This window comes from Athene noctua, chromosome 2, assembly GCF_965140245.1.
Source record: "Athene noctua chromosome 2, bAthNoc1.hap1.1, whole genome shotgun sequence".
Lineage (NCBI taxonomy): Eukaryota > Metazoa > Chordata > Aves > Strigiformes > Strigidae > Athene > Athene noctua.
Window position 1 is genome coordinate 10,956,497 of NC_134038.1, and position 26,849 is coordinate 10,983,345.

Genomic DNA, 26,849 nt, shown 5'->3' on the forward strand with positions numbered 1-26,849 from the left:
GCCAACATTGATGCAGGTGGAAATAAACGGTTTTAAGGGTAGGGGTGACAGCATAAACTCTTACAAGCAATGCTACTATTCAGTATCTAGTCTCAGCCTAAAGAAGGGCTTTTCTCATGTTTATTTAATAGGCACTGCAGACAACGATTTGCATTGCTCCAAAATTCATATTCTGATGTATTTAAGCCCCAGAAAAAAAAAAAAAAAAAGGAAGTACAGAAAAACTTACTAAGTTTACAGTGCTATTTTCAAAATGCAAGGAAAATTTGTAGATAGATTGATTTTATTCCCCTCCTCCCCCAAATTTATTAGCAGAATTTGATGGGATGCTCTGGAGGAGAAGAAAAAATCTCCACATAGTAGAACATCTAGAAAATTATTTCATTCTGCATAAATTAATAGTAATTTTAATTCCACATGCTAAATATTACTTAATTTTAAGATTTCATGCTTTTTTAAAAAAAAAAATGCCTAAAATTAGCATTCTGGAGTGATTAATCCTTTACTTTTTTTAAACATAAGTATGTGTCATTTTATTGTCAAGTTGCTTATATTCCCACAGCTAAGATGGATAAAAATGTGGTGAATGTGTCGTTTAATCTAAACAGTGTTTTGGCATGGCTTGTCTTTTTTATTTTAGTCTTTTGCTGCACTTTGCTGTGGGTCTGACTGTGAATTTTCAGTGCTGCTTTGATGTTTATGCACATGTATTTGTAAGAAGGTTGTTTGTTATTTTGCAGGCCCACCTTCAACCCTCCCTCTAAGCACTCAAACCTCTAGTGGCAGCTCCACTCTTTCCAAGAAGAGACCACCTCCCCCACCCCCCGGACACAAAAGAACCCTCTCTGACCCACCAAGCCCACTACCTCATGGACCCCAGAATAAGGGCCCAATTCCTTGGGGTGAGTTTTGAAATGCAAAACAAAAGGGCAGGGGAAAACCTTTATGATGGATGATATATGATCTTTGGTTTCTTTTACCTGGTGCTTGCTTTCCAATGATTGCAGCTTCATGTCACGTCAGCTCAGATAAATCAGCAGTTCTATCTTCTGTCACTCTAGCTTCCAGGCTTCTGTATCTGAGTCTCACTTGAGAAAATTGAAAATATTCCATGCTCCCCTGGGGCCCAATTCCATCTCCTCTGCTGCCTCACTCTCTCTACCCTAGCTGCCCAGATTGCCCTCACCTCAGCCCCCTCATCTGCTGCATCTACTCTGCATCTACTGCCTCACCCCTGCTCCTGTTCTGACCAGCTCGGTGATCTAGATGGATCTTGATTTGGGGCAGATAGACCTCGATGAATATGTGCTGTTCCCCTGATTGCCAGAAGATCTTGTTTCCTTTGGCTCTATGCCAAATCTTTCCTGTCAAGTGTTTGCACCTAGTTGGTGGGGATGTGTTGTCTTAATATGTTTTCAGGTTTTGTGATGTTGTCTGTACATACACAAAGACTGATAGGTTTACTTACTTCTACCTGCAGAAGTTACACAGAAACAGCACCTTTTCTTTAACAGGATACCTTTCTGTTTTTTAGAAACTATTTCTCCAGACTACTGAATTCTACCTCTTTTCAATAAACATTGCTCTATGAAGTCAACTTCTCCCAGTAGCTATAAGCCTCAGGCCCATGTAATTTTCTATCATTTTAGTCTTGGTGACATAATTTCCATAAATCTGTAAACTTTTGAGCTGGAATCCAATGTTTACATGGGGGGTGTGTGTGTGTGTGATCCATACACTACTTATATCTTAGTAGTATTCTCTCTCTGTTCTAATACAAACCAAATCACTAGCCTAAAAAAAATGGCAAGCCTAAGAGCACCTTTTTTTTTTTTTCAGCAAATTGAGGTAAATGTGGTAAATCGTGGCGTACTCATGTGTAGAACATGTGATTTAATCCAGGGTATAATATGAAGAGAATTACAGAGTCCAGTGAAAAGCCAAATCTTTTTCTCAGGGAATACAAATAATGGCAGTCTTTTCAGTTCTGTACTTTTCAGATGTCCGGGATATGGAAAAAATGTTTCCTGTTGTCTAGAGTTTTAACAGCTATGTACAATTTCAGAGGTAGTAAAGACATTTTGAAGAGCTTGGACTTTAAAAATTTAAAACCCCCTGAATATTTAAGTCAACAACACCTAAAATACCGTATACTACAACGCCATATAATATAACATTATTAGAATGAAAAGTATGGTAGGAACAGATGCTATGCTAGTGCCAACTTTTCTTTAAAAGTATTAGACAACAGATACAGGAGAACAAAAATATGGGAAAGGTGCAGGTGTGGAGTTTGAAGATGAAGAACCTTGTAGCAGTAGAATACCTTTTCAAATCAGGGCTGGAGAAGAACACAGCTTATTCGCTTTGCTGCTCTGCAGTGCGGACTAAACTTCAGTGGATGGAAAAGTTTTTTTCTTAGCTGAGATCTGTACAAAAACTTGTTTCAAAGTCCATTTGGATTTTAAGCAAGTATTCAGTTTTGTGTTTATAAAAGAGGGTGTTTCTTGGATCTGCTTTTGTGGTTTTGGTTTAAGAAAATTGTCAGATGTTCACTGCTTTCCCTTTCAGAAGCTTTTTTCTGTGTTATTTCTTGTTATGTTGAATTTCACCATTTGTTTTTTAATCTGTGTGTTAACTGAAGTTTTAAGCAGAGCAATCCTTAGCTTATGTCTAAGCAAATTAAGTGACTATTCAAAGATGTTCTAAAAATGTAATTTAGGTTATTTTGGATTTCCATGGCAACCATGACACATTTTTCCTTGCTTTATCCATAAGATCTACATGTGAAGGGTTTGCTGTTTTTTGTTTTGTTCTTGTTTTTTTTTCTTTTAAATATAAAATATTTTTAGCAAGGCTCAGCATGAGGCTTTCTGCTGTTTCATTTAGACTTCAATGCACTAAGAATGTTATCTAGGCAGATATGTCATTCTTTTGCATGAGAAGTATTTTTTGTTCTTGCATCATTAAATGTCACTTTACATCTATTTTAGTGACAAATTATTAATGGTTGTTGAAGTTGTTTCTAAGATTGTTAGACATGCTGTAATAGAAGAGTGAATGAGGAATGATAAAAGCACTAAAACAAGTAGTTAGTTTAATTGTACCTTGGGAATGGTGATGGTTAATGAGAGAGAAGTCTTCTGCTGAAGGAGCTCAGAAGCACTTGGGTTTGGATTTTGCTGCCTTTTGACAGAATTGACTATACCCAGGATCTTTTCTTTACCAACAGTTAATGTTCACGTTATGGTAACATACTGACTTAGTCATTAAATCAGCAAAGGCTATTCCTTAGGATAAAATACCAATCCTTAGAAATTTGATGTTTTATGAATAAAATTCACGGTGGTTTTAAGAAAATGTGCCTCATAGTTCAAAATGTAAACATCCGCGATAAATTTATTTGATACTGACCTGCAGTATCTCCTTCTATTCAGAGAAAATTGAAACACTGCATTCAAAATAAATGCCTTAACAGCAGTAACCCAGCAATGTCACTCAATCTTCCCTTGCCAGCAGATGTGAGTTGTTTTAAAATGTGTTATATGAAAGGTCAAGTTGGATCATGATGGTTCCTGCTGCTTTTTCAGTTACAAAATTATTAATGAAGAATGATCTCTGAAATCTTTAGACATGTTGCATAGAAGATACTTGGAAGAATGTGTACTTCGCTTTAAGTGCACCCTCTGCTGATTATATTTCAGTTATCCTAATTATCATGTTTTTTTTAAATTGTGCTTTTTTTCACCTCAGGTAATGATTTGGGTCCACCTTCAACTAAGGCTGCAAACAAGTTTGAGGGGATGTCTCAGCAGTCAAGGTAAAATCTGTGTGTATGAAGGCATAGATGAAAATTTGTCTGAATATGACTAATTTGTAAATTGGAAAAAAATTGCCTTTCATATGAAGTAAAATCTTAGCTATGTTTCTTCATTAGTTTTCTGCATGCCTTACTACCATACAAATACTTTGGCTTCATTGAGCCTCCTACGCTTTGTTTGTAGCTGTCCATACACAATTCATCCTTTGAGTGGGATGGACAGAACGACTTGTACCAGAATCTATCTACTGCTCCTAAAGAAGTGCTCTCAGAGCTGGGGAGTGTTGCCTCAGACTGCAGACCAGCAGGACAAAAGTTTTATTTTCATGTCTCCTGGCATTTCATTTTATCTGCTTCAGTGTGAGGTCTTATGCCTGTTGCTGTATAGCTTAAGTGTCATTCTTGGTACAGGCTGGCATTGAAGAAAGCTCTATAAGATGGAATTCATCTCAGTCTTTCATCTTAACTGTTTTCCAGTCTGTCGAGCTTATGCGCTGACACACAGTCTGTAATAACATGAACTGCTTTTAGCTCATAGTTCATCAGGTCGGTACATTACATGTGTCTTTTTCAATAGCTGAAGTTGTAAGGATAGCCATACGTTCTTGTCACTTAGTGTTTGTTACCCCCTTATCTGTGTTGTGATTCCAAGGTCATGAGGTTCAAAGCACGGTAATTCTGATAAACATGTGCCTCAGGCAACACAACAGAGACCTTACATGACCACGAGTGTGCGTGATCAGGCCATGACTGGAGACGGATGTGTAGCGTCAAACAAATCACAGTAGAAGGTGTGTAGGTAGTTTCTGAACACTCCACAGTCTGTGATCTGCCTGGTCAGGATAGGCAGTGGGCCTGTTGTTGGTAGCACAGCTGACTTGCCATGTTTGCAGAATCCATCCAGGTGGTACTGGGTATTCAGGGAAAAAGTAGTGATGTTCTACAGAACAAAGAGCTGATGCTGTACTTGATGCTTGTAAGGCAAGGGTAAAAGTGTGGTACTTGTGCTGGATGACATTAGGTAAAGGCTGAGGTAATTATTTATTGAATCAAGATTGAGCTTGGCTGACTTTTTCAGTTTTGTGTCATGATATATTTTGACTATTTTAAAAAAGCTAGGAAATTAAGATAGAAGTGTCTCGTCATACTAATTTTGAAATGTTAGCTTCAGAGAAGCATACCGGATTCAAGGCTGTTGATGCATAAGACTATGCTCTGTTGATGTATTCTGGCAACTTCCTCACTCATTTTTCCTTTTTCCTTGTTTTTTGAGTAATTATTTTGAGGTGTTCCTGATTTTTATTTAATTACTTATTGTTCAATTTTTATGCCTTAGATCAGTTGGCTTTCTTCTTTTACTCCACTGTCCTTTTCTCTAAAAGTGACTCAGGTGTGGTTTTGGTAGAAATTTAATGGGTTTTTATTGAAACTTGTAATATGTTTAGCCCTTACATGCCATGTTTGTAAATTTGAGCTAGCCTGGTGTTATTTTTGAATAAAAATGCCTATATCAGAAAGCATAGATGGAAATTTTTGGCAATATGCAACTGTCTCGGATTTTTATGCTGTTGAAATTACTCGCAACTGTCCTGCTTGTATGGTTGCTTACTGTTACAAGTAGCTAACACAGCTGTAACACAGGTTGACAGAGTAAAGCATTTAATTTTCCCACAATCATCACTATTTCCATGGAGTAGCAGAGACTTTGTCTCCTAATGGAGATACAGTTTGTGTAATACAGTATCATACTCATGCAGTAGGCTACAAGGTATTATAGGCTCAGTCCTGGAAAACTTCAAACCACTGATATAAAAGAAAGATTGTGTTTTGAATGCTTCAGTATAATTATTTTAAAGACCAAATTTTCCTTAAAAGTTCAGGATCCGCCCACTGAACTGGCCTTTCAACTTCATATATTTTCAGAGTACATTTTTGCACATACCATAGTTCATGGAATAAATCTGTCCTGTAGCATTTAAGCTGTGTAGGGTTTGTACGTCTTTTTCTCTGAAAAAAGGAGTTCATTCTTACCAGTGCTGTAAATTTCAGGATTGATCCACAGACAATACAGTTATACAAAATGAAGCAAAATAAATGTGATTTTTTTTTTTAAATTGTGGACATGTAGAGAAGAAAAATGGGAAAGAAAAAGTATCTTTTATAACAGTTATAAGCACTAATAATTAACATCTGTTGATTTAGCACTGGGACTGCAAAAACTGCACTTGGCCCTAGAGTTCTTCCCAAACTACCTCAAAAAGGTAAGAGTTCTCTTTGTGGGTATTCTCATAATGATATCTTTTAAATTTGTGTGAAAGTAGATACTTGTTTTAAATATATGGATCTTCTCAGCAAAAGTTTTATTTCTAAAATTCTACAAACCATGAAACTTCTGCAAAACTGAAAGGATTTTGGAAGATCAGGAAGGTTTTTATTGAACTAAAAAAATAGTTAGATCTATGGAACGTAAGGAGGAAAGCAAAAAAAAATAAATTGAAGTTGGAAGAGACCTCGGGTCAGCTGGTCCAATCCACTACTCAGAGCAGGGATAACTTTTTGACATGAGATCAAGTTGCTCAAGGCTATGTCCAGTTGCATTTTGAGTACCTCCATAGATAACCTCTCTGGGCTTCTGTTTCTCTGACCATTGTTGTGGCTAAACTCTTCTTTTCTTACGAATACCCATTAAGTCTAGTTTCTTGATACCCTTGAAGTAAGTTGTGTCCATTGCCATGTTTTGGAGATCGGGGTGGTCGTCCTTATAAGTATGTTGAAAAGTATCAGATACTACTACATGCTTGCTTATATATTGATGACAAACTTTGAGACCATCATCACAGTAAATCACCTTATGGCCCTTTATTTTTATAAATGTTTTTTTTCTAGTCTCTCTTTAAACTTATATGGCGGCTTTTATATAGTTTTTTGAGTTCTTGCAGCAGTTGACTATAAAGTTGGAAGTAGACCTACCTTGTAGCTCACTCTGATACAGAATCCGTCAAAAACACATTATATCTGTATGAGTGGGTGATCACTATAGAGCCTGATAATCAGGAAATTATGCCTGTCCAAACTTCTGAAGCTAGATGACTGAAATTGAGAGTGCAAATCATTTTAACAGAAAATGCAAATGTGAAATTTCAGATTCATTAAATTACAACTATTATGACATGATACCATCTTTTGAAAGAGACACCAGTGATGCAATAGGGTACCACTGCAAAGGAAGTCAACACTTCCTTGATTTAAAATGATATAGGTGTAAATTTAAGAAGGGCTCAATCAAAGCACTTTGATAAGGGCTACTATCAGTTTTTTCATATCATTTACTTAAGCCTCAAACCAGTGTGTATGATCAGTGTGTGTACATTTCCGACTAGATAAGTCTAGGAGAAAAAGCCATATACAAGGATCAACATAGACTTTTTTTTAAATGAGGCATCTGATAGTAGCTGTACAATTTCTTTTATGGAAATTATGTAGAGTTTTCCTTTGTTGGTATAAATAACCATAAATGTATCATGGAAGTGTTTTTGCAGTAGGTGATAGCCAAAGTGAGTGTTGTTGCTTTCATAGTAAAATGTCAAGCCACCTTTTTGGCTGTATTCTATAATACTAAAGCAATGCTTAATACAATACAGAATTATTCCTTCCAAAATGTGTTGCTTTCATCATGGGTCATAACTTTTTTCTCTCCTGTCCCCCTTCATCTGCTTTAATTCAGAGTTGTTTAGTTTAAGGGTTTGGGGGTTTCCCTTATGGTGTTTGAGTTTTATTTTTAAGGTAGACTTCAGTCAACTTTTCTTAGGGAACTTAGCAGTAGAATCAATGCATGACGCTGAGGAAAGAACTATTTGAAAAGCTGTTTTCACTTTCCTTCCATAAAAATGGCAAAATATACTGGTTTAAATTTTCTCATCTTTGCTAAATTGTAAATATTTACAATAATTTATCTTTCATTAGTTTTAGTTTGAATGTCTGTAATACCGTTTAGTCTATACACTGTATAGATATACTTGCTCACTCCTCTTGTTAAGATTTTACAGGTACTAATCCTGAGACTCAGCTTTTTATTTTTATGGAGTTCAACTCTATATATAAATAATTGAAAATTCTCTTTAATGCTATTGCAGTCACATCAGTTGTTTTGCACAATAAATCTTTTCTGAAATATTTCTTGGTTTGGGTCCAAAAAGCAATAATTTTATTCCACCTTAAGTACTTAATCTATAAATTGACACCTACTAGCTGTTGGATTAAGTGCTCCTGCCCTCCAGTAGGAGCAATTAAATGAAACCTCAATGCAAGAGGGTTAAGTAATGTATTTTGCATTTGTCATAGACTAGGAGGACATAGGGACAGTTATTGGGGCTCAGCAAACATGTGGACTTACACAATGACTGTTCTGATATGTGTCTAAGTTCTTTAATATTAAGGTGAGTTGTGAAAAAACATTATTATGCTTTTTTTTTTTTTAGTGGCACTAAGAAAAATAGAAACCAGTCATCATCTTTCAATAGATAAATCCCATCAGCACACGGATATCTTTCAGAAGCCCTCACTATCCATTGATATACCACAGAAGCCACAACCTGGAGATTTGCCCCCAAAGCCTCTGCCTCTGGAATTAACTCAGAAACCTCAAGTGGGAGATTTACCCCCAAAGCCTGGAGAACTACCCCCAAAACCTCAGCTAGGAGATTTGCCACCAAAACCACAACTTGGAGACTTGCCTCCAAAGCCGCAAATGAAGGACCTTCCTCCAAAACCTCACCTAGGAGAGCTGTTGGCTAAAACTCAAGGTGGAGAAGCATCTCCAAAGCCTCAGCCCTCAGAGGCAAATCAAAAATCTCACTCCTTAGATCTTTCTCCAAACGTACAATCTAGAGACACCGTCCAAAGGCAAGCATCTGAAGAGTCTAATGACATAACACATACCCTGCCAGAAACCCCTGTGCCACTTCCCAGGAAAATAAATATGGTAGGTATTATTCCAGCCAGTTGATAGCTTTGAAGTTACTGTAGGACTGTCTGTGGAAAAAAAAGCCACCACCCTTGAGCTATTCACACAAAGCAACACAATGTTACGGGATAGATGGGGAATGAGGTGCTTTGTTTTTCACTCCGAAGCAGCTTCAGCAAATGCCGGGGGTTTATGAGGCCTCTTGCATGCTGAAACAAATAGTAGAAACATCAAATGATAGCCTTGGGAGCATAACAGTGTATTTATATTTATTAGGGAACTTGGGCGTTTTTATCTGTGCCAATCATAATTCTGAATTAATTGGTGGTTTTCTCTGCTGTCTTTGCTGACTGCTTTGTATGCCTTACGTTACTAGATTTTTATATATTTGATTTTTTAAGGTTTAAGAAGGGGTGTTAGTGGCTATTGTCAGTGGGTAAAAAAATTGAAGTCAACTGTGACAAACCAATAAATGTTCCTATTGTGAGTATTTAATGTCAGTGCACGTAAGTGCTTAACAAAGGTTCAGATATATTGCTCAAGTGGTAAAATTGACATTGCTGGATGGTGTGTAGTGGCAGAGCTGGAAGTGTAACTTGATTCCAAGTCTCCCTGTTCAACCTCCAATTCATCTTGCTGTTCATCTTGCTGTTCATCTTGCTAACCAGTGCAATTTCCATCCAACAGAGGATTCTTCATGCATATGTATATTGAAATTGTATGAAACTCCAGACCTCTCTTTAAGATTTTCATCATTAAGAATACATCAAAAAGGAGATGGTTTTGCTTGTCAAATTGGCTATGCAAAGCACTTATGTAAAAGGAAATAAGACTTCCATTCTTGTAGTGAAAGCAGAGGGTGAGTTTCTCCCTTTTTGTGATTGTCTGAGGAAGAACACTCTGTGAAGCCATCACTCTGCTTGGCTTCTGTCATGGACTTACCTGTAAGCTCCTGTCCAGACTGAGAGCAATGGGGTTGTTGCTTGGGCTTCCCGAGGGGTCTGGGTGTTAAATAAAATAGTATAGGGATCTGATCAAAAGGTATCTGCAACTACGATTTGTTTACTTACATATTTTTAAATGTAAGCAGGCAAATAATGTTGGACATTCTTATCTATTTGTCACTTTATTAAAGAAGGAAAGAAATCAAATAGTGGATTAGTTGTTTTGGTTTTCTGTTAAACTCTTGTCTTTCTACCGAAAAGTTCGGAGGAAAAATTCAGTGTTCTCACGATTCAGCCATTTTCACATATGCAGTAAACTAAAATAGTTCCACTGTTTTGCAGTGATCAAAATGATGATGTGTCTGTGATAATTACTTCCCAGTTTTGTACACATCATTACATGCACACGTGTATCTCTTCTTGTTCACTGCAGTCTTTTTTGCTCAGATCATCAAGTGCAAGAATCCATCTTAAGGTATCTTGCCTCCATTTTCATCCTCTGACTGTATTCTCTCCGCATAAGCTGGTGAAATGCTACCTCACAGTGCAACAGTAAGGCCCATGAGAGCGGCCACTAGTATGTGTGGGTACTTCCCTCTTGGGTTTGACTATTCAGCCACTAAACACATGAGCACATATTTTTATTGAAAGTTCTAGAAAATCAGAATTGTTCAGAATTGTTAGGTAAAAAATACCAATGCTGTTAGTATATAAAGACTTGAAAGGATATTTTTAGAGAAATGAAACTTGCTTTGAGTGCTTCTAAAATTACACTGAGCACTTGAGTGTTCTTTTTGTGTGTGGTTTTTTTACATGAAGGAGACAAAATACTTTTTAAACAAAAAAAGCGTTGAATATAAATAAGAGAATGGAGGGATTAATAATGACCACGGCAGCTGATTGTTATTCAGTTTTAAGCATAAAAGTCTCTTTTTAACAGGTATTAATTTTGGATACAAGGAGTTGGGTGGGTGGTGGTGGTGTTTGTTTTATAGGAGAAAATTACATGTCCTGGAATTGCTTCTATTTCTTTACACACCAGTTCCCCCAACTGTATTCTGGAAGATATATACTCTTCAGATCCATCCTTTTTTTAAACTTTCCCTAGATTAAATATATCTCAGGTTTAAATTCTTCTCTTTACAGCTTTTCAAAGTGAAAGGGATAGAATATTAAAGTGTCATCTGTGTTACTAATCTGAAGGAACCAGAAGCAATTGCCATCATTTTTCGTGTGTTATTACAAGCTGAGTTACATTTAGAGGAATTTAACTTTCTTTAGTCTCTTACTGAATGAGACAGTTTTTATCTGGCAGAAGTAGTTGCTTCTGTTCCTCACTGGAGGACTGATTGATTGGAAGCACTCTTAGTTTGCAAAGGTTCTCTGGAGTTGAAAGCTGGGACTGGCCCCAAATACCCATTCATATTGAATTCCAGTCCCTAGTGATAGTTGAGATTTTTGTTGAAATTATATGAATTTATTTAAAAAAGAGAGAAAGTGTTCTTTGAAGTAACTTCTTGCTGCAGCAAACCCTTGCTGTAAAAAAACCTTTGATCTCATATGAACTTCACTTCAGATAGTCCTGTTCATTTGTCTTGAATACGGGGGGTTTTTTTAGTGTTATGTTGTTAACTGCTTTGTCCCTTAGACTCTTAGTCTCTCTATAATTGTTATTTTCCTGTACCTTCAGTTTAGTATGAACGCTCTTTGCTGTGTGTCTGTTCTGCTGTTGATCTGCAAGGGTATTTTTTTTGCAAAAAACGTGGAGGTATTTCAAGTGGGTAGGTAATAGCAAAGAGAAAGCTCCCTAGGAAATTTCCTCTGTAAAGTTACTTTTGGCTCAAATTCCTCTAAACCTGCTGATTTTTTTCCTTTGTAGCCCTTCTGCTTCTCATCTCCTTGTGCTTTTCTTTGTTTTTTTGCATTCTTGTTATCTGACTACTTCTGTTCAAAGAAGGAACTGTAGATTTTGAAGAAGTGTGGGTATGAAAATACCAGAATATAAAGTAGCAGGAGTGTTTTGGTATGAATATTGCTTCCTTACTCTATTTGGAAATAATTTAAAGCATTTTCCCTGCCATGAGAACATATGTTCGGGGAGGAGTCCATGGCTCAGGCTTTTTCATGTGAATTAGCAGTATGCAGCAAAGTATGACCTAGAAAATACTTGGACTCTGAATGGTAGAGCTGTGAGAATGCCTATTGTGAATTATCATCACAAAATAGTACTACCATCTGAAATTAAGATTCTTTTAGTAAGAAACTTCTAATATTCTGGATGAAAAAAATCACAAAATAATATTTCCAGTCCTATAAGCAAACCCTAAAACATAGGCTACTGTATTTTTGCACTAGATCCAAAACTAAACCTGTAATAAATACTGGGATTTCAGTGCAGCATTTTCCTTAGCCCTTACCACTTGCAACATTCAGAGGAGATTGGGTTTCATTTTCTGTTCCTCATGGGGTGTTTTAATGAAGTATGTATTAAAGGAGAAAGGGTGTTGTTTGTGGACTGGAACAATGTAATGATGTTATTTAAACTTTCTTTACTGGAGGAAGCATAGGTTACTTTAGCTGTGCCCTACATGTTAAAAACCTCTTGGGAGTTCTGAATCTTAAGAAAAAGAAAACCTACACCTGTGTAGGTCATTTTTTTATATCCTTGTTGAAGCAGTGTTTTTTGATTTTATGTCCCCAATTACCAAATTGCTTTCCCTGCAGTCTTCACCTTCTTGTTAAATAAAACAAAGCTGAAAGGCAAAATTCATATCATATATATATGTTTTCACTGTTCATGTCCTTCGTCTAAAACTTCATTCTATTTTTAGGGGAAAAACAAAGTTAGGCGAGTGAAGACTATTTACGACTGTCAGGCAGATAATGATGATGAGCTCACATTTGTTGAAGGAGAAGTAATTATTGTAACTGGTGAAGAGGACCAAGAGTGGTGGGTATGTATCTTTTCCTTTTATAGTTCCACGTAACTTCTTTATGATTTCCAGAGGAAAGCCTCTTTTTCCAAATTTGGGGTGTTTCTTGTTATTTTGGTTTGTGGGTGGTGTTTTTTTTATTTTGTTGGGTTTTGGGGAGTTTTTTGCCTGATCTAACATCCAGCCCTTAAACTCGTATTAGAGAAGACCCCCTTTCTCTGGTAGGATCTGTTTCTTCCTGGGAGTCTGCTAGAAACATCCTGGCTAGGTTTGGCTTTATTGCTGGCTCATAGCAACATGTATTTACATGTGTCACTCTTTGTAATGCATGCTTGTCTTTCATTAAATGAAGAGGTGGTGATTTTTACTTCATTTAGCATGCTTATAGTCTTCAGAAAAATGAGATATGTAATTATCTTCAGTTCACCAGAAATGTTAAGTTATACCCACAGGGGTTGCTGGAAGTCTGAAAAACTGTAATTAGTGCTGTAAGCTGATGATTTTCCTCCTTAAATGAAAAGTAGTTAACATTTTCTTTCCCTTCTTCCCTCCCCTGCCATTGGTTTGTATCATACTCCCCCCTGTTCTGGACTGCGTGGTGTTCTTTGGTTCTTGAGTGCCAACACCAGGTTTTTCTCAACCCCACTTAAAGGCTCCAACCCTCCCTTGACACTACTTCTTGCCTCCAAAGCTGTACTACATCATACTTCCTTACCTAAGAATTATTATTGGGGAAAATGAGACAGATTTCATTTTGATTAAAATAAATTCTTATCACAATGCTGCCTATGATTTCCTAATCTAAGTGCAGCACAACTTCTGCTGTTTTGGTTCCAGCTACATGGTTTCCTGTCAACATTTAAGTGTGGAAGATACTCAACTAAAAAGATAGTATCAAAAGGGCAATGCCCAGTGAAAAGCTGCTGTGTTAACCATATCATCCAGTCCCTGATTACAGTTGCCTTAGTTGCTGAATATGCTTTGTGAAGTGGCATTTTAAGATCCTTGGGTACATGCCTGACAAGTTCCATGAAGTGCTCCAGTCTGAGTGTTTCTGAGAAGGGAAACGAGGGCTGTTGACTCATATGCTTCAAAAATTTGGCTCCACAAGAGGAAATGGCCAGCCCTTCGTGTTTCCCCTTCCCATTTTGTTAGCTGCTGGAAGAGGAAGGAGGTACACTATTATTCTCAAAGTAGTGAGCAGCACTGTAGCAGGATGAGAAGAGCGTTATGTGGTCAGTCAAGACTACTACTCCAGTGCTGTCAGTTTGACAGTTGTTTATAATTATGCGTTTTAAACATTTAAAGTTCATATAGAAGGCACCATTTATTTTTTTTTTATTTAGAGGCTGCTTGGCTATTTCTTTATAAATTATTATGCAAAATATGTAAGAAGCTGTACATGAAGGATACTTAATCAGACAATACTGTGATTTGTTACAAACACAAGTATGCACATAAATCATTAGGAATCATACTAGTTCAATGAGAAAATAGCTGGGCTTTTATCACTTCAGGTGAAGCATGCAGATTATCATAAGTAACTTCGCAACTGTAGCAGACATTTCCCTTAAGTGAGATGTTTAGGATTTATTCAGTTAAGATGAATGTTTTTCAGAGATGTTTATCGTGTTCCAGAAAGTTAGTCTATCAAACAAAAGAAAATGAGGCTTCTGTTTTGGTGAGATTCTTGAAATTCAGTGGCATATGTAGGTTTCCAAATAAAATTGTGGGTTTTTTCTCTTCAGATTTAATTGGCTTGTCTTATTTATAATATGCTTGTAGGGTTTTATTTTGTTCCATTATGCAAATTTGAACATTAACTAAGTTCTGCTTTAAACTGTCCAAGAAGTTGCAAAGGTTCTGTGGGATCCATGTAGCTCTTCCCCTTCTGAATGAAGTAAATGCCACCTACAAACTCCCATGTGTACACGCACCTATATATGTACGTTTTTCTCCTGTGTTGCAGATTGGCCACATCGAAGGACAGCCAGAGAGGAAAGGGGTCTTTCCAGTGTCCTTTGTGCACATTCTGTCAGACTAGTAAAAACAAACAAAAAATCCTAAACTTGAGCATTGCACATTCTTCATGCAAGACGGGCTTTTTAGCAAAAGCGAACGCTGCTGCCTCCCTGTAATCCTGTGCACAACTGTATATATAGCTGCTGTTACAAATTAAGAATTCATTTAAGTTTCGCCTCATGAGGTTGAATTATATGTATTGTAAATATACTGTGTTATTCTGCCTTTGCCAGTATTATGGTAGCCTTGGAACCTGGCACGCCTTATTGGGTTTGTTGAAGCAATCCTTGGCATCTAGCACTTAACATCTCTATCTAAGCTGTTAAAAATACGTATGAACTGCCAGCTTTCCAAACATAGGTGGTCTCTGTCAACCATGTAACTGTACAGAAATGACTGTTCCTAATAACTCGGTATTCTCAATATACAATTAGCAGAAAGTTAGAATGAGTGAATGGTTTTGGACAATTTAAAAATCAGTCTGCAGTTTATAAGTGTATGCAGTTTACAGCTATGAAACCCACTTCGGTATTTATTTAATATAGTGCTCAGTTAAGTGTACCTATGAAGACAAATATTCACTGACTTTACAGGTAACAGTAATGTTTTATGGTGTGCATACAGCATTTCATGTTTATATTCTGTGGACCTATGCCAAACTGTGATTGCAGTTCCCCTGTGATATTACCTCACTATAAAAAGTTACAAATTTATTTCATTCGAAAACTTATTTTAATGAAAATTAGTCATATTGTTCTTTAGTAGATATATGTGAAATTTGCTGGTTTCTTTCACTGAATTCTTAGTAACCAAGGACTTCTAGAAATTGTTAACTGTTAACATTATGCATGCATTTAGACGCTTACTTGAAACCTGCCTTTGTACAAAAGTAGTACTGTAGTCATATAGCTACATTTGAGGAAAAGAACATTTTAACTTAATTGCTATTCAGATTAATGTGAGCTTGCAACCGTATTTGTTTATAGCTAAATTGGCTTTTTAAAAAATGATTTTGTGGGTTTTTCTTTTTCCTCTGTCTTCAACCTTGCTAAAAGTTAGTTACCTAAAATAAAATTTCTTAAGTGGTGATATAAGGATAAATTTAAATTATTTTTAGTTGCTCTAAAAATGGAAGTTAAGATGGCCTCTCATGCATTTGATCAGGCTGTTAATGATAGAACTTGGATCACAAGTATCAGGCTGGTTTTAGTAGAGCTCACTAAACTGCGACTGTAATAGTCTTAATTCAAAGCACCAAGTAAAAGACATACATTTATAAGAAAATCTTCGGAAGGCTGTATTTGACCTGAGGTTTCTTGAAAGTTGGTATAAAGTTGCATTGCCAGAAGACACTTAAATGGATTACTGGAAACTTTCATTTCCTGTGTCACCTTCAACATCATTTTTTACCTTTTGAAACATAATGTGGTTCTGTTTTTCCCATAGTTTGTCTGTAGCAGGTTCCATGACTTTCATATGTAGTTTTGTATTACTTGCTTTAAATGTTATTTTGGCTTCAGTACCTAGTACTGCTATTTCAAAGCAGATTGTCTTGGCTGCATGGAAAGATTTTCATTTCATAAAAGCACATCTCAGACTTTCTGAGGGCTTTCATTTTTAATTCAGTTTTACAAGACTGTAGTCAGTGAATATTTAATTCCGTTTGTGGTTAATATAGAAACAAATGTCAGTCTAAATCCCACATGGAAAAAATGCAAAACATTTATCAGCTGTTAATGGTTTTATCATTTATAACAAAAGTTTATTAAAAAAAAAAAAAATTATGCAATGAGTGAGCGAGCCTGCTGGCGTCTAATCTTCAGTATTACCAGCTCCAGTATTTCAGACTTTATTCTGTTTTTTATGGAAGGGAAGTCAGGTTTAGCATTTATTTAGCATTCCATTTTATCCATTACTACAATGTTTTAAGTTGCATTAAAGAACAAAACCTATTCACTTTTGTGGTCAATTGTATTTTTAAGTGATCTTGAAATAAAATGATAAAAGCAAATCATATAAAGAAAACCTAGGCATGTAAAATTATGTAGAGTCAAATGTCTATTCTTTTCTATGCTCTTTAAAATAGTATACATATGCATTTTATAAAATTAAATTAGTTCCATCGGGAACAATAGTTCTGTTTATTCTGGCTTATTGTGGGTCATGAGAAATCTGAAAATGTATGATATTGATTGAGTTTAAGTACAGTATTATATTTGAACTCAATGAGCCACTGTCTGCAATTTTGTATATGACATAGTATTTGGAAAGTCTAAATCTTTATGGAAAATTAGCTGATAAGGGGTTGGGGGGAGGGACAGGGGAAGGTGCCCCCAGAGGGGGAAGTATGCTCTGCAGATGATGTCTTATTTACTGTTGAACAACAGTTGCTATTTATTTTTTTATTACATAGTACATCAACGTGTACAGAAACCAGATCTGGTCATGCCACTAGTTAAAATCTTGACTTCTCATTGAATGTTAAGGTAAAACATCAGTACACATGTCTATTCACATGTATTTAATGTGACAGTTTTTGAGTACTGTATGTGTTAATTTCTACTTTTTTAATATTTAAAATTGCTTTTAAATAAATGTATTCAGTTGATCCCAGATATCTGAACAAGGCCCTTTTGTCAACTGGAATATCTTCTAGGGAGAAGGTCTGGATTTCAAACAGGTAGAACTAAAACGCCTGAAATGTTTTCTCTTTAATACAAAGCACCCCTTATATAATGCAATTAAATGTGTATCTCTGAAACAGCTGTTAAATATGGATGAAATTGCCTTTATCTGGAAAACTTTACTTACTAAAGTTAGCATCAAAACACTTATTTTGTCCATGAGTTTCTATTTGCTTTTTCTCTGGCTTCAGTAGGCTCTATGGAAAGGCAGCTCCGTGTGTGTTTTCTGCAGCCGGCCCTGCAGGTTGGAAGGAACGGCTCAGCATGGCCCTCTGTCCCGTGCACAGCCTTCCTCTCCGTGGGCAGCATTACCAAACCCGACAGCAGCTTGCAAACCGACGCGAGCAGCACTAACCTTTTCTGGATGGAGTGACTTTATTGCTCAGAATTTCAGTTCTGACCCAGCTTGCAGAAGTTATTTTTCCCTTCCTTGACTCGGATCTTGGAAGCTTCTCATTTAAGACCCGTTCCTGTCAAAACTGCTCCAAAAAGAACAAGTCACTTGAAATTGCTAGAGAGCAATGAGAACAACCTTTAGCCGGAGGAAAACTTTGTGTGTGGAGTTATCAGATCTGGTTTGTATCAAAAATAATAACTGCAACAGCACAGGGCTCAGGAGACCACTGTGATAAGACACCTTCTTGAACACTGAATTGTAGTGCAGGCATAGCCGGGGTTTGTCGTAGAATATTCTGCTTGGTAGTTTTTGGGCTTTAAATTTACACAGACGAAACATATGGGGTGAGGGGTGTGTGAAATACGGATGTGGGTCAGGGGAAGAGGTCTGGTTAAATATTCCGCTCTTGCTCCGTTTCTGGCTTGTCACAGTATTTCAGGTGACAGCATTCAGAGATCCATTGATTCCAATATCCTCAGTTCTCTGTCCTCCCTATACTACTTGTTCTTCAGTGACATGTATTGATTTCCTTTTGCAAGACAAAATTGAGGTGGATATCTCATACACTGTTTAGAGCAGAAGCGACCAAGACAAACGCATGCCCAGAGAACTCCCTTGGTCAGAGTTTGTCTGCTTACCCTTTTCCTGGCAAACTTAAAGCTCGTAGCTGAACAGAAGACTGGTAATCAAAACCAGTAAAAATGGTGCAAATCTTAAATACCAGTGAGGGGAAACTCAGAAATCACTCCCCGCTGCCCAACAAAAACCCAAACATTCCAACCCTATAAATATGATTTTTCAGATGTTTCTTCCCTCCCCAGACTGTAGTTGTGACAGTTTACCAAACAACAACTTTCCCCACGCTCTAGCCTCTTAATAGTTTCCTGCCATTCACACCCTAGACCAGTAACCCTCCTGTGGCAAGAAACCAGAATATGACAAAGGAGTGAATGTCCCCGAGTAAATAAACTTCAGCTTCAGGCCTTAATTTCTTACAGACAACTTACCAATTTAGTCTTGAGTTCAAGGCTACTGGGGGTGCATTTATAAGACACTTTAGCTCTTCTAAAACACAGCTGGAGGCTTTTCAGATGGAAACAGAATGCACACAGGAGTGTAAGATGTTTTCATCTGTATAGCTTCAAGCCAAAAATTTTCTTATCTCATAAAAAACTAACTATTTCAAGTTGTCTTAATGATACTTTTAGGGCTATACATAACATGATTTACAGCTCAGTCATCTGCTGAGGGAGTGCTCAGGTTTCTTCTTGAGATAAGCTAAGTGCTGTTTGTCAACTTCTACTTAAGCTTGCACACCCCCCACCCCCCCCATGCTGCGGCATGCACAAAACCTGCAAGTCTTGACTAGTTTTCATCAGCTGCTGTTTGAGTAACACTAAAAACGATAGTGTGTCACAGTACAGGCTCTGCCTTGTTCCTCTGTAATTTAGAGAACAGATCCTCCTGGCTGCAGTGAGGCTGGTGTCAGCTCTAGTCTCTTTTTATAATAGTGGGGGTGGGGGACAAGCAATTTGTGACAGCTGTCACATCTGCTTACCATGTCAGAGCAGAGGAGAAGCTGATCAGTGGTTTTCTGTACCACCTGAAGAATGTTTTGAACGAGCTTTAAGCTTACCTGGAACTTTAAATCCAGTGTTAATGCTACTCTGCTCTTCCTACCAGTTTGGTCTTTGTTCCTGTAGTATCTGATAGGAAACATCCCCTCCCCCTATGCTTTCTGCGTTTGGCTGAAAGGTGGTATGGGACTAGGTCTGTTCCCCCATGGGATTTTTTTTCCCTAAGGCTTGAAAATGTTTCTTTATGCTTCATTTATCTCCAGAAATTTAGAAATCTGATTTTTCTCTCACAGTTCCTTGTGTAGATGAATCAACCTTGAAAACACAAACTAGACTGCTCCAGAATGGCTGCCTTAGAGGTTGTTTCTTTGTGTTTACCTTTGTCAGATCAAAGCAATAGCATTAGGCTTGGGTTTTTTGGTAACTTTATTTCCCCAGTCTCTTCCCCAGGGAATACCACAGGAAGAACTTACTACAGCTGCTTGTAAACTTAAAAGAGTAAGGAGTAGCATGCAATAGCTTAAGTCTGAAGCTACTCTCAAACCTAGTTTAGTAGTGTTTTTCATCTCTCCCTGCTCCCGCACCCCTGCTATGGTAGTAAGTGTCAACATGCGTCTGAGCTGGAGTTCTTAGTATTAAATAAAAGTCAAAAACTTGCTTATCGGGAAGGATAGCAACGTGCTCCTGAACTTCAGCCTGAAGAAAGACAAGCCACCCCTTGAGCTGAACATGCATAGAAGAGGTCAGCAGCTGTTTGTGGGTCACGCAGGGATTTTGCAGGGGTTTTCTGTTGGAGCCTGCAGATTTCCTTCATGACCTGGTGACACCAGTAGCCACACACTGCTTCAAAGATACCTCAAAGACAAACGCAGGTATTTTTTCAAATTAGTAAAGATTATACTGCCTGTAATCACCTGTTCATATTGTAAGTCATCCCATCCATGGCTCTAGACCTACATATCAATATGTCCTAACCTTCCCTTTATTTGTTGTAGATTTTGGATTCAGAGCTGTAGCTCTACTTTAGTAACTATGCAGGAAAGCAACAGCCCCAGGTAGCTGGGCAGTAAGTGAGCTGCAGCCAGCCACATCCTCTCATTTCAGATGAGGTTTTTTTTTATTGTGTGGAAACCCATCCAGGAGCTGGGAAAAAAGTCTTGTGGAGCAACTTCAGGACCACTGCAGTAGTTCTGACCTCTATGGATAGAAGCATGGGGCTGAAGGGCAGATTTGTGATGCAGGATCTTCCTCAGCCTCTACCCTACAGGAACTGGGCCAACCTCTGCAGGGAAAAAAAAAAAAAAATTTAAAAAAAAACCAAAAACGGAACAAATGCTAAACCTGCCTCGATAGGGTGGACAGAGCTGCTGGTCTGCTTACAAGGGAAATGTAGCAGCTTGGACATCTGGAGAGCAAGGAGCATTGAGCTTCATGTGAAGGGAACTTACACTGAGTGGTGCTGGAAGATGGGGACTTCCAAGTCTTCTGCAATTACAGAAACAAATCTGAACTCTACATGTGCTACAAAGCAGAGCTGTGAGAAGAGCAGGGGGGGGCAACACAAACCACAACTTGAACATGTTTGAAAGTATGAATGAGTCCATCACTGATGTGAAGATCAGTTGTAAGAAGTCAGCAGCTCTCCTGTGAGCACTGCCTGTAGGTGGGCCATATCGTCACCTCAGAGGTCAGGGTGATGCAGAGATTCAGGTGCTGTGAAGAAGTGAAGGTCCCTTGTCCAGGAGAAGCAGCAAGATCTTAGCAAATGACAATGAGGAAGGGAAGGCAGTGGGGCAGTCAGAACATCTGGTCAGCAGCACACAAGTAGCTGCTGTGGTAGCTGGGCTCTCTGAAGGAGCTGAAGACACCAGAAGTGCAGGCAGGGCCTGTGCCCAAGCTCCAGTGAGCAGGAGCATTTGGCTGTAAGCAGGAAGGTGCTGCTGCCCTGCCAGAGCAGTCCCTGGCAGCAGCCCCAGGCCGGGCCCACCTTAGATGCGGTTCTGGCACCCCCAGTCTGGAACTGGTGCCTTGCTTAGGGGGTGGATTTTGCTCAGTATCATCTTTAACTTGGCACCTGTGTTCCTGCCAGGTCTGTTGGAGTAAGATGCTGCTGGGTGCAGCAGAAAAGCTCTTGCAATTCCCCCTTCCCTGCTGGGATGCAGAGAAAGCTAAGATGAAAAAGAAAATACTAAATTTGGGGGTGGAAAAACCCTCTCTACTTTAAAACCCTTGAGAGCAGGATTTTGTTCCTCTCACTTGCCCACAGCAGTGTTCTGCCTAAATGTTTTTCATGCAAAATGAGGCCCCTGGTAGTGTTTGTTTAGACTGTATAGCAGGCACCTGGTCTACCTGTGATCCGTAGCTTTAGCTGCTTGCCTGGTGGAATACAAAAGGCGACACTGAGTGTAGAACCTCTGCGTGGGGGTCTTGTTACCTCTGTGACATCTCAGTGCCCCAGCCTCACTGCTGGCCACATCACTATCTGCTTTTTGCCAAAGACAGGACTTGTAGCCCTCGTGGCCGTCGCAGTGAGAACCATGCGGTGGCGTGGGGCCTCTGGGGCTGAGGAGTGAGCTGAAGCATCACGGCCCCCCATCGGCCACTGACACTAAGGCCAGGCAGCCAAATGCCATTTAGAGAAATTACCTTAAGATGTCCCTTCCTGAAAGGGATTGATGGTGCAGGAGCACAACAGCATCTGTTGCTGGAGGGAGAGCTTCCTGCTGGGCAGACAGGGAGGGGGAAGCTGTGCCCTGGGAGGACCCTGGCTTCTGCGACCAAGATGTCATCAATCATCAACGTGAGATGGAGGAGAAACTGAGCAAAGTACCTCAGGGATGTCACAACTGCTCCTGTGTCCAAGCACAGCTCCAGGTTTGAAGGAGCTGTTGGGGCTTGAAGGAAAAATTCAGCTTTGATGAGTTTTTTTCCTTTGGTTTGTGAGGGTCAGTCTTAAAGGCAACATCTCACTGAAGTGGTTCAGCTGCCAGGCGGGTCACCAGACTGACTGCGGCAGCGCCCAGCCCCTACCTCTGGAGCTGCCCCAGCCCCGCTCCAGGCTGGCGGCGCCCGTGCCCGGCAGCCCGGGGTGGATGGCCGGCCTCGGTGTGTGCCCCTTTCGCCTTCTCCCGGCCCTCCAGCAGCGCACCGCTGGTGCCTTCCCGCCTCTGCGCAGCCTGGCTCCTGCCCCGCTCCGCGGCGCGCTCCCCGCTGCCCCCGGACCCCCGTCCCGCCGGGGGCCTCTGCCCCGCTCTCCCCGCGCCCCGGGCAGCTGCGGGGAACGCGCCAGAGGGCAGGAGCGCGCCGCCCGGGGGCCACCTGCCCCGCGGGGGCTCCCGGCGAGGGGGGAACCGGGGCCGCCTCCCTCTCCGCCCGCCCGCGCCGCGCCGCGCCGCTTCCTTTTATAGCGATGCGGCACCGCGCCCGCCGCCGGCAGCAACCTGTGGCCGTGACGCCGCCGCCCGGCAGCCCGGAAGGCCAGGGCCAGGCTGCGCCCCGCGGGCTGCCCCGCCGCCCCGCCGCGCAGGTAGGGCTGCCCGCGCCCCCCGCCGCGGGCGGAGCGGGGAGGGGAGCGGCGCGGAAGGGAGGGGCGCGGCTCGGCGGGAGCGGGGCGGCTGCGGGCGGGCGCCCCCCCGCCGGGGCCGCTGCGGGGAGCGGGGGCGGCACCTGTGGGCGGCAGGAGCGGGCCGGAGGGCGGCGGGAGGGCAGCCGGGAGGGCCGCGGGGCAGCCGGCGGCTGGCGGGGACGAGGTGGGGCTCGCCCCCGCTCCGTGCTCCTCCAGCGCGGGCAGGCGCAGCCCCGCGGAGGGTGCCCGGCCCCTGCCCGGCCCCTGCCCGGCCCCTGCCCGCCGCGCCGCCCGTCAGGCCGCGGGCAGGGCTGGCGTCGGCAGCGCGGGCGGCCGGGGGGAGCCCCGCGCCGAGCCCGCTCTGGGCCTGGAGGCCGGAGCCGCCGCCTCAGTTTCCCTCAGTGCTCGGGGGCTGCGAGGCCGCCCGAGGCGGGAGGTGCCGCGGCGTCTGCGAGGGGCGCGGGGGTGACGGGCTGGGGACGGGGGACCCCCTGGGACCGGGGCAGGGGGGTGACAGAGCCAGCGAGCGGTGCAACTGCCCTCACGGCAGCCGGCGCGATCTCTGGCAACCGCCAGGTTGAGGCCGAGCGGAGCAGGCTGGGGCGGTTGGCTTCGGGAGGAAGCCGTGGTTTGGTGCTGCCTCCTGGGCACGGGGGTGCTGCTCGGGGCCGCCCTCGCGGCCAGCGGTGGCGGTGGCCGCTGCCTGCTGCCAGCGCTGAGCCGGCGGCCTTGCATCTGACTGTCCCCTGATGCTCGGACCGGTGCCAGGTCGGAGACTTCTCAGGCGCCATCATTCATGCAAATCTTGCACCTGCTACTGACTAAACATCTAAAAGTTCAGCCCAGCAGCCAGAAATGCACTGGACTGGCCGGCGAGGAGGCGAGCACTTCTCCTTTGGGGGATCCAGTACTTCCTTGTCTGGGCCGGGGCGGTGGTGGGGTTGTGATCGTGACTGTGTGTGAAAACTACCCCTCTCTTAAGCAAGTTGTAGGGTTTCAAAAGGGTTAGTGGTGAAATAGAGAGGAAATAGCACAGAGCAACCCCTAAACCATGAAGATTAACTGGCTGTACTGTTTAGAGTGGCATTACCCTTTTGCTATTTAAAAATGAACTCTTGTCCGTAGTGGTCATTCTTCAACGTACGTGACCTAGAAAGCCATGAGGGATACACTGTTCATACAGCGTTTTGTTAGGGGTGTGATTAAAACAGTAGAGAGGCCCATCGTTTCATTCAAACAAAGCAAACCCCCTATCTGCACCCTGAACCAATGAGTGTTTTGATTAGAAGTGGGATTTCACTGGAAGTGCAACGTTGTCTTTGTTTTAGTGCTTGACTGAAACCAAGCCTGGCAGCAGCCTGTCAGGGATGCCAGTGCTGCTGCTCTGGGGAGGGGGGAAGTGTTCAGGGTGCCCCCAGGAGCTCTGAGAGACTCTCCTGGGTCATTTTGGTGCTCCACCCTGAACAAAGAGCTTCTTGGGGTCTTTGTGAGAGGCAGCATTCGCTGCACAGCTCCTGCTGCCTTCCCCGCTCGGCAGGGACCGGGAGCCCGTGCCTGGCCAGGCAGCACAACGCTCTCAAGCTGCTGTTGCAGGCAGCAGTTCCTACCTGCTGCTTGCTCTTGCTCGTTTCAAACAAGGCTCAGACCGAGAGGCCTTGATAGTGCATTTTCAACTGGTTGTCACCACGTGCTTTCCCAGGGCACACCAGAGGTCGGTGGTGTGGTTTCCTCCATGGCTCGGTAGGAGAAGCACCCCCAGCATGATGGAGTTTCTGAGCAGGTCTGAGGCTGTGCTCTGCATGGAGGCTGGGAAGTGCTCAGCATCCAGCAGGAACAGTCATACCAACTGGACTTTTAAAAACGTTTCAAATAAAGTCTAGAGCATCCATTTCTCTAACTGAGATCGATAGTTCAGACTGCTCAGCAGGGAGCATCTGCGATGGATTTTTCAATAATCTTCATGGCATAGGTCGGGCTTGAGGAAAAAATAATTAGGCCTCATTCTGTGTCTCTAAATGTGAGCGTGCCAAGTAAAAGCAGTGGAAGAAACTGATGCACTGAAGGTAGTTAAAAGCTTAATGCCACCTCTAGAGTGTGGGAGCACATGGCCACTCTTAACTGCTACTTCTTTTTACTCAAAGGTATCGGAGGATAAATAGTGTTTCACAAGAATAAAGACCAGTGTTTGAGATACTTCCTGTGCTTGTTGGAGAAGAACAAGGCCAAGAGTGTTTTGAAAGTAAAAGCATATTTCCTGTGAAAAACTTTTGCTGAAGCGAAGGGTGAGATGCTGTAGGGCTGGAGTCACAGCTGCGGTGATTCAGGCTGGCCAGGCTGGCACCTGGATGGGGCTGGCCGGGTTGGTTTGAGGTGGAGTGGAGGGCACCGAGCGCTGGCCTGTCTAAACCTGCAAATGGGGAACAGGCACAGCATCATGTGCTCCTCTTGCTTCACTGGGAACAGGAAGAGAGGCTGTGTCCTCTGCCTGCAAACAGCCTCAAGAGCTTGATTAGAGGCTTCATTGGTTCATCTGCAGGTATAAACTGGCCTGCTCTGGTTGACTAAATACATGCTCCAGAGGCTCAGCTGAGAGCTGGCGGAGGTCTCTCGGCCACCCAAGCAAAGTACATGCAGGAGTGTGACCCCATCGTGGGTATCAGGACTGTTTCTGTAAGCTGAAGGTCATTCCTACAGTGCTCTCTCAACCCTGAATTAGAAGGGCTTGTCTCGGAGGTTAGCTCAGTCCAAGACCTATCTTCCCAATCATCTGGTTTAGGTTTTCCTTTAGTGCTTACCGTGTCTGGGAGCTTGCTTATCTGCTGAATCGCAGCCCTCCTGCAGACCTGCACTGTTCCAGCAGGAGCAGAGCCGGGCTGGCTGGCTCCCAGGGGCTGTCTCTCCCCTGCAGCAGCTCAGCTCCGGGCGAGGAGGCGGCCGGAGCAGAGCGCAGCGCTGACGGGCTGCTGGAATACAGCTGCTGGAGCAGGGATTTCAAATCTGCAGTTCAGCCTGTATGTCGCAGTGGGTACAAAGCACTTTGCACGGTGTGTGCAGTTACTCAGCTGTTGGAAACCTTTGTTCTGTGCTGCTCAGTGTGGAGCTTGATATAGCTTGGATTTTCTTTTGGTGCCCCAATTCTATTACTGTCCTTGCTATGTATATTTTAAAAGTCTTCCCCCCGGTGGGTTTTTGTTTGTTTGTTTGTTTTTGAATACTGCACAAATGAATTTATTCTCTTAAGATCTTTCTACACCAGAGATGCTTAAACTGAGTGTATGTGTGACCTTGTGGTATTAGGGGTATAAGTCTAATAGATAGCTTTGGTTTGCATTCCCAGAGGTTTTTAACTTGGTGCAAGCTGCTTTTCTGTCATTAAAAATTTAATTTTTAGAACGTGCTGTGTTTGGTATCTGCTTTGCAGAAATGCTGTAAGATCTGCTGCAGGGTATCTAGTGAACAAACTCTTTATTTCTAAAAGGCTTGCTGGATAGAAAGGGTAGAATACTAAATCTTCTGACTACAGCAGAAGACTAAGAATTTCATCTGAGTCTAGCTAAAACAATCTTTGTCTCTGCCAGAATTAGGAAAACCTCCCGGCATCTGCCTTGTTCTCAATCTTGAGGTCAAACCTCGTGGCCACAACTCTCTCTGTTTAAGAGAAAAATATAGACGCTAGTTGTAATCTGTGCTATGAAAATCTAATCTGTGACCTAATTTGTTGTGATACCATGAAGAACCTGTCAGTAGCAATCACTGTAACCCGTGGCACAGACGCTCTGCCCGCTTTCCAAGCACGCTCGTTTGTCGTGGCCTCAGAGGGAGTGGTGTCACGCCAAGTGTGTACATTTGGGCTCCTCCACTGCCAAATTTGGGGAATAACATACAGACAACTCTCAGATCACTGTTGTTATTCTTTTAAAATACAAGTGGCATGGGCAGTCTTC

The 26,849-nt window shown here is 41.7% G+C and overlaps 1 protein-coding gene across 6 annotated transcripts in view; it reads left to right on the plus strand.

Annotated features, from left to right (window-relative positions):
* ASAP1 (ArfGAP with SH3 domain, ankyrin repeat and PH domain 1) overlaps window positions 1-17,295 on the plus strand; it is a 185,008-nt gene extending 167,713 nt beyond the window's left edge. For 5 of the 6 annotated variants that reach the window (XM_074898426.1, XM_074898431.1, XM_074898428.1 and 2 more), the window contains 6 exons: window positions 741-902; window positions 3,754-3,820; window positions 6,023-6,081; window positions 8,299-8,801; window positions 12,559-12,681; window positions 14,630-17,295. In XM_074898426.1, coding sequence (XP_074754527.1) covers window positions 741-902; window positions 3,754-3,820; window positions 6,023-6,081; window positions 8,299-8,801; window positions 12,559-12,681; window positions 14,630-14,704 — 989 coding nt within the window. In that variant the 3' untranslated portion in view covers window positions 14,705-17,295. The remainder of the gene's footprint in view (window positions 1-740; window positions 903-3,753; window positions 3,821-6,022; window positions 6,082-8,298; window positions 8,802-12,558; window positions 12,682-14,629) is intronic. The other variant, XM_074898430.1, reaches the window with a different exon arrangement.
* The last annotated feature ends 9,554 nt before the right edge of the window (window positions 17,296-26,849 follow it).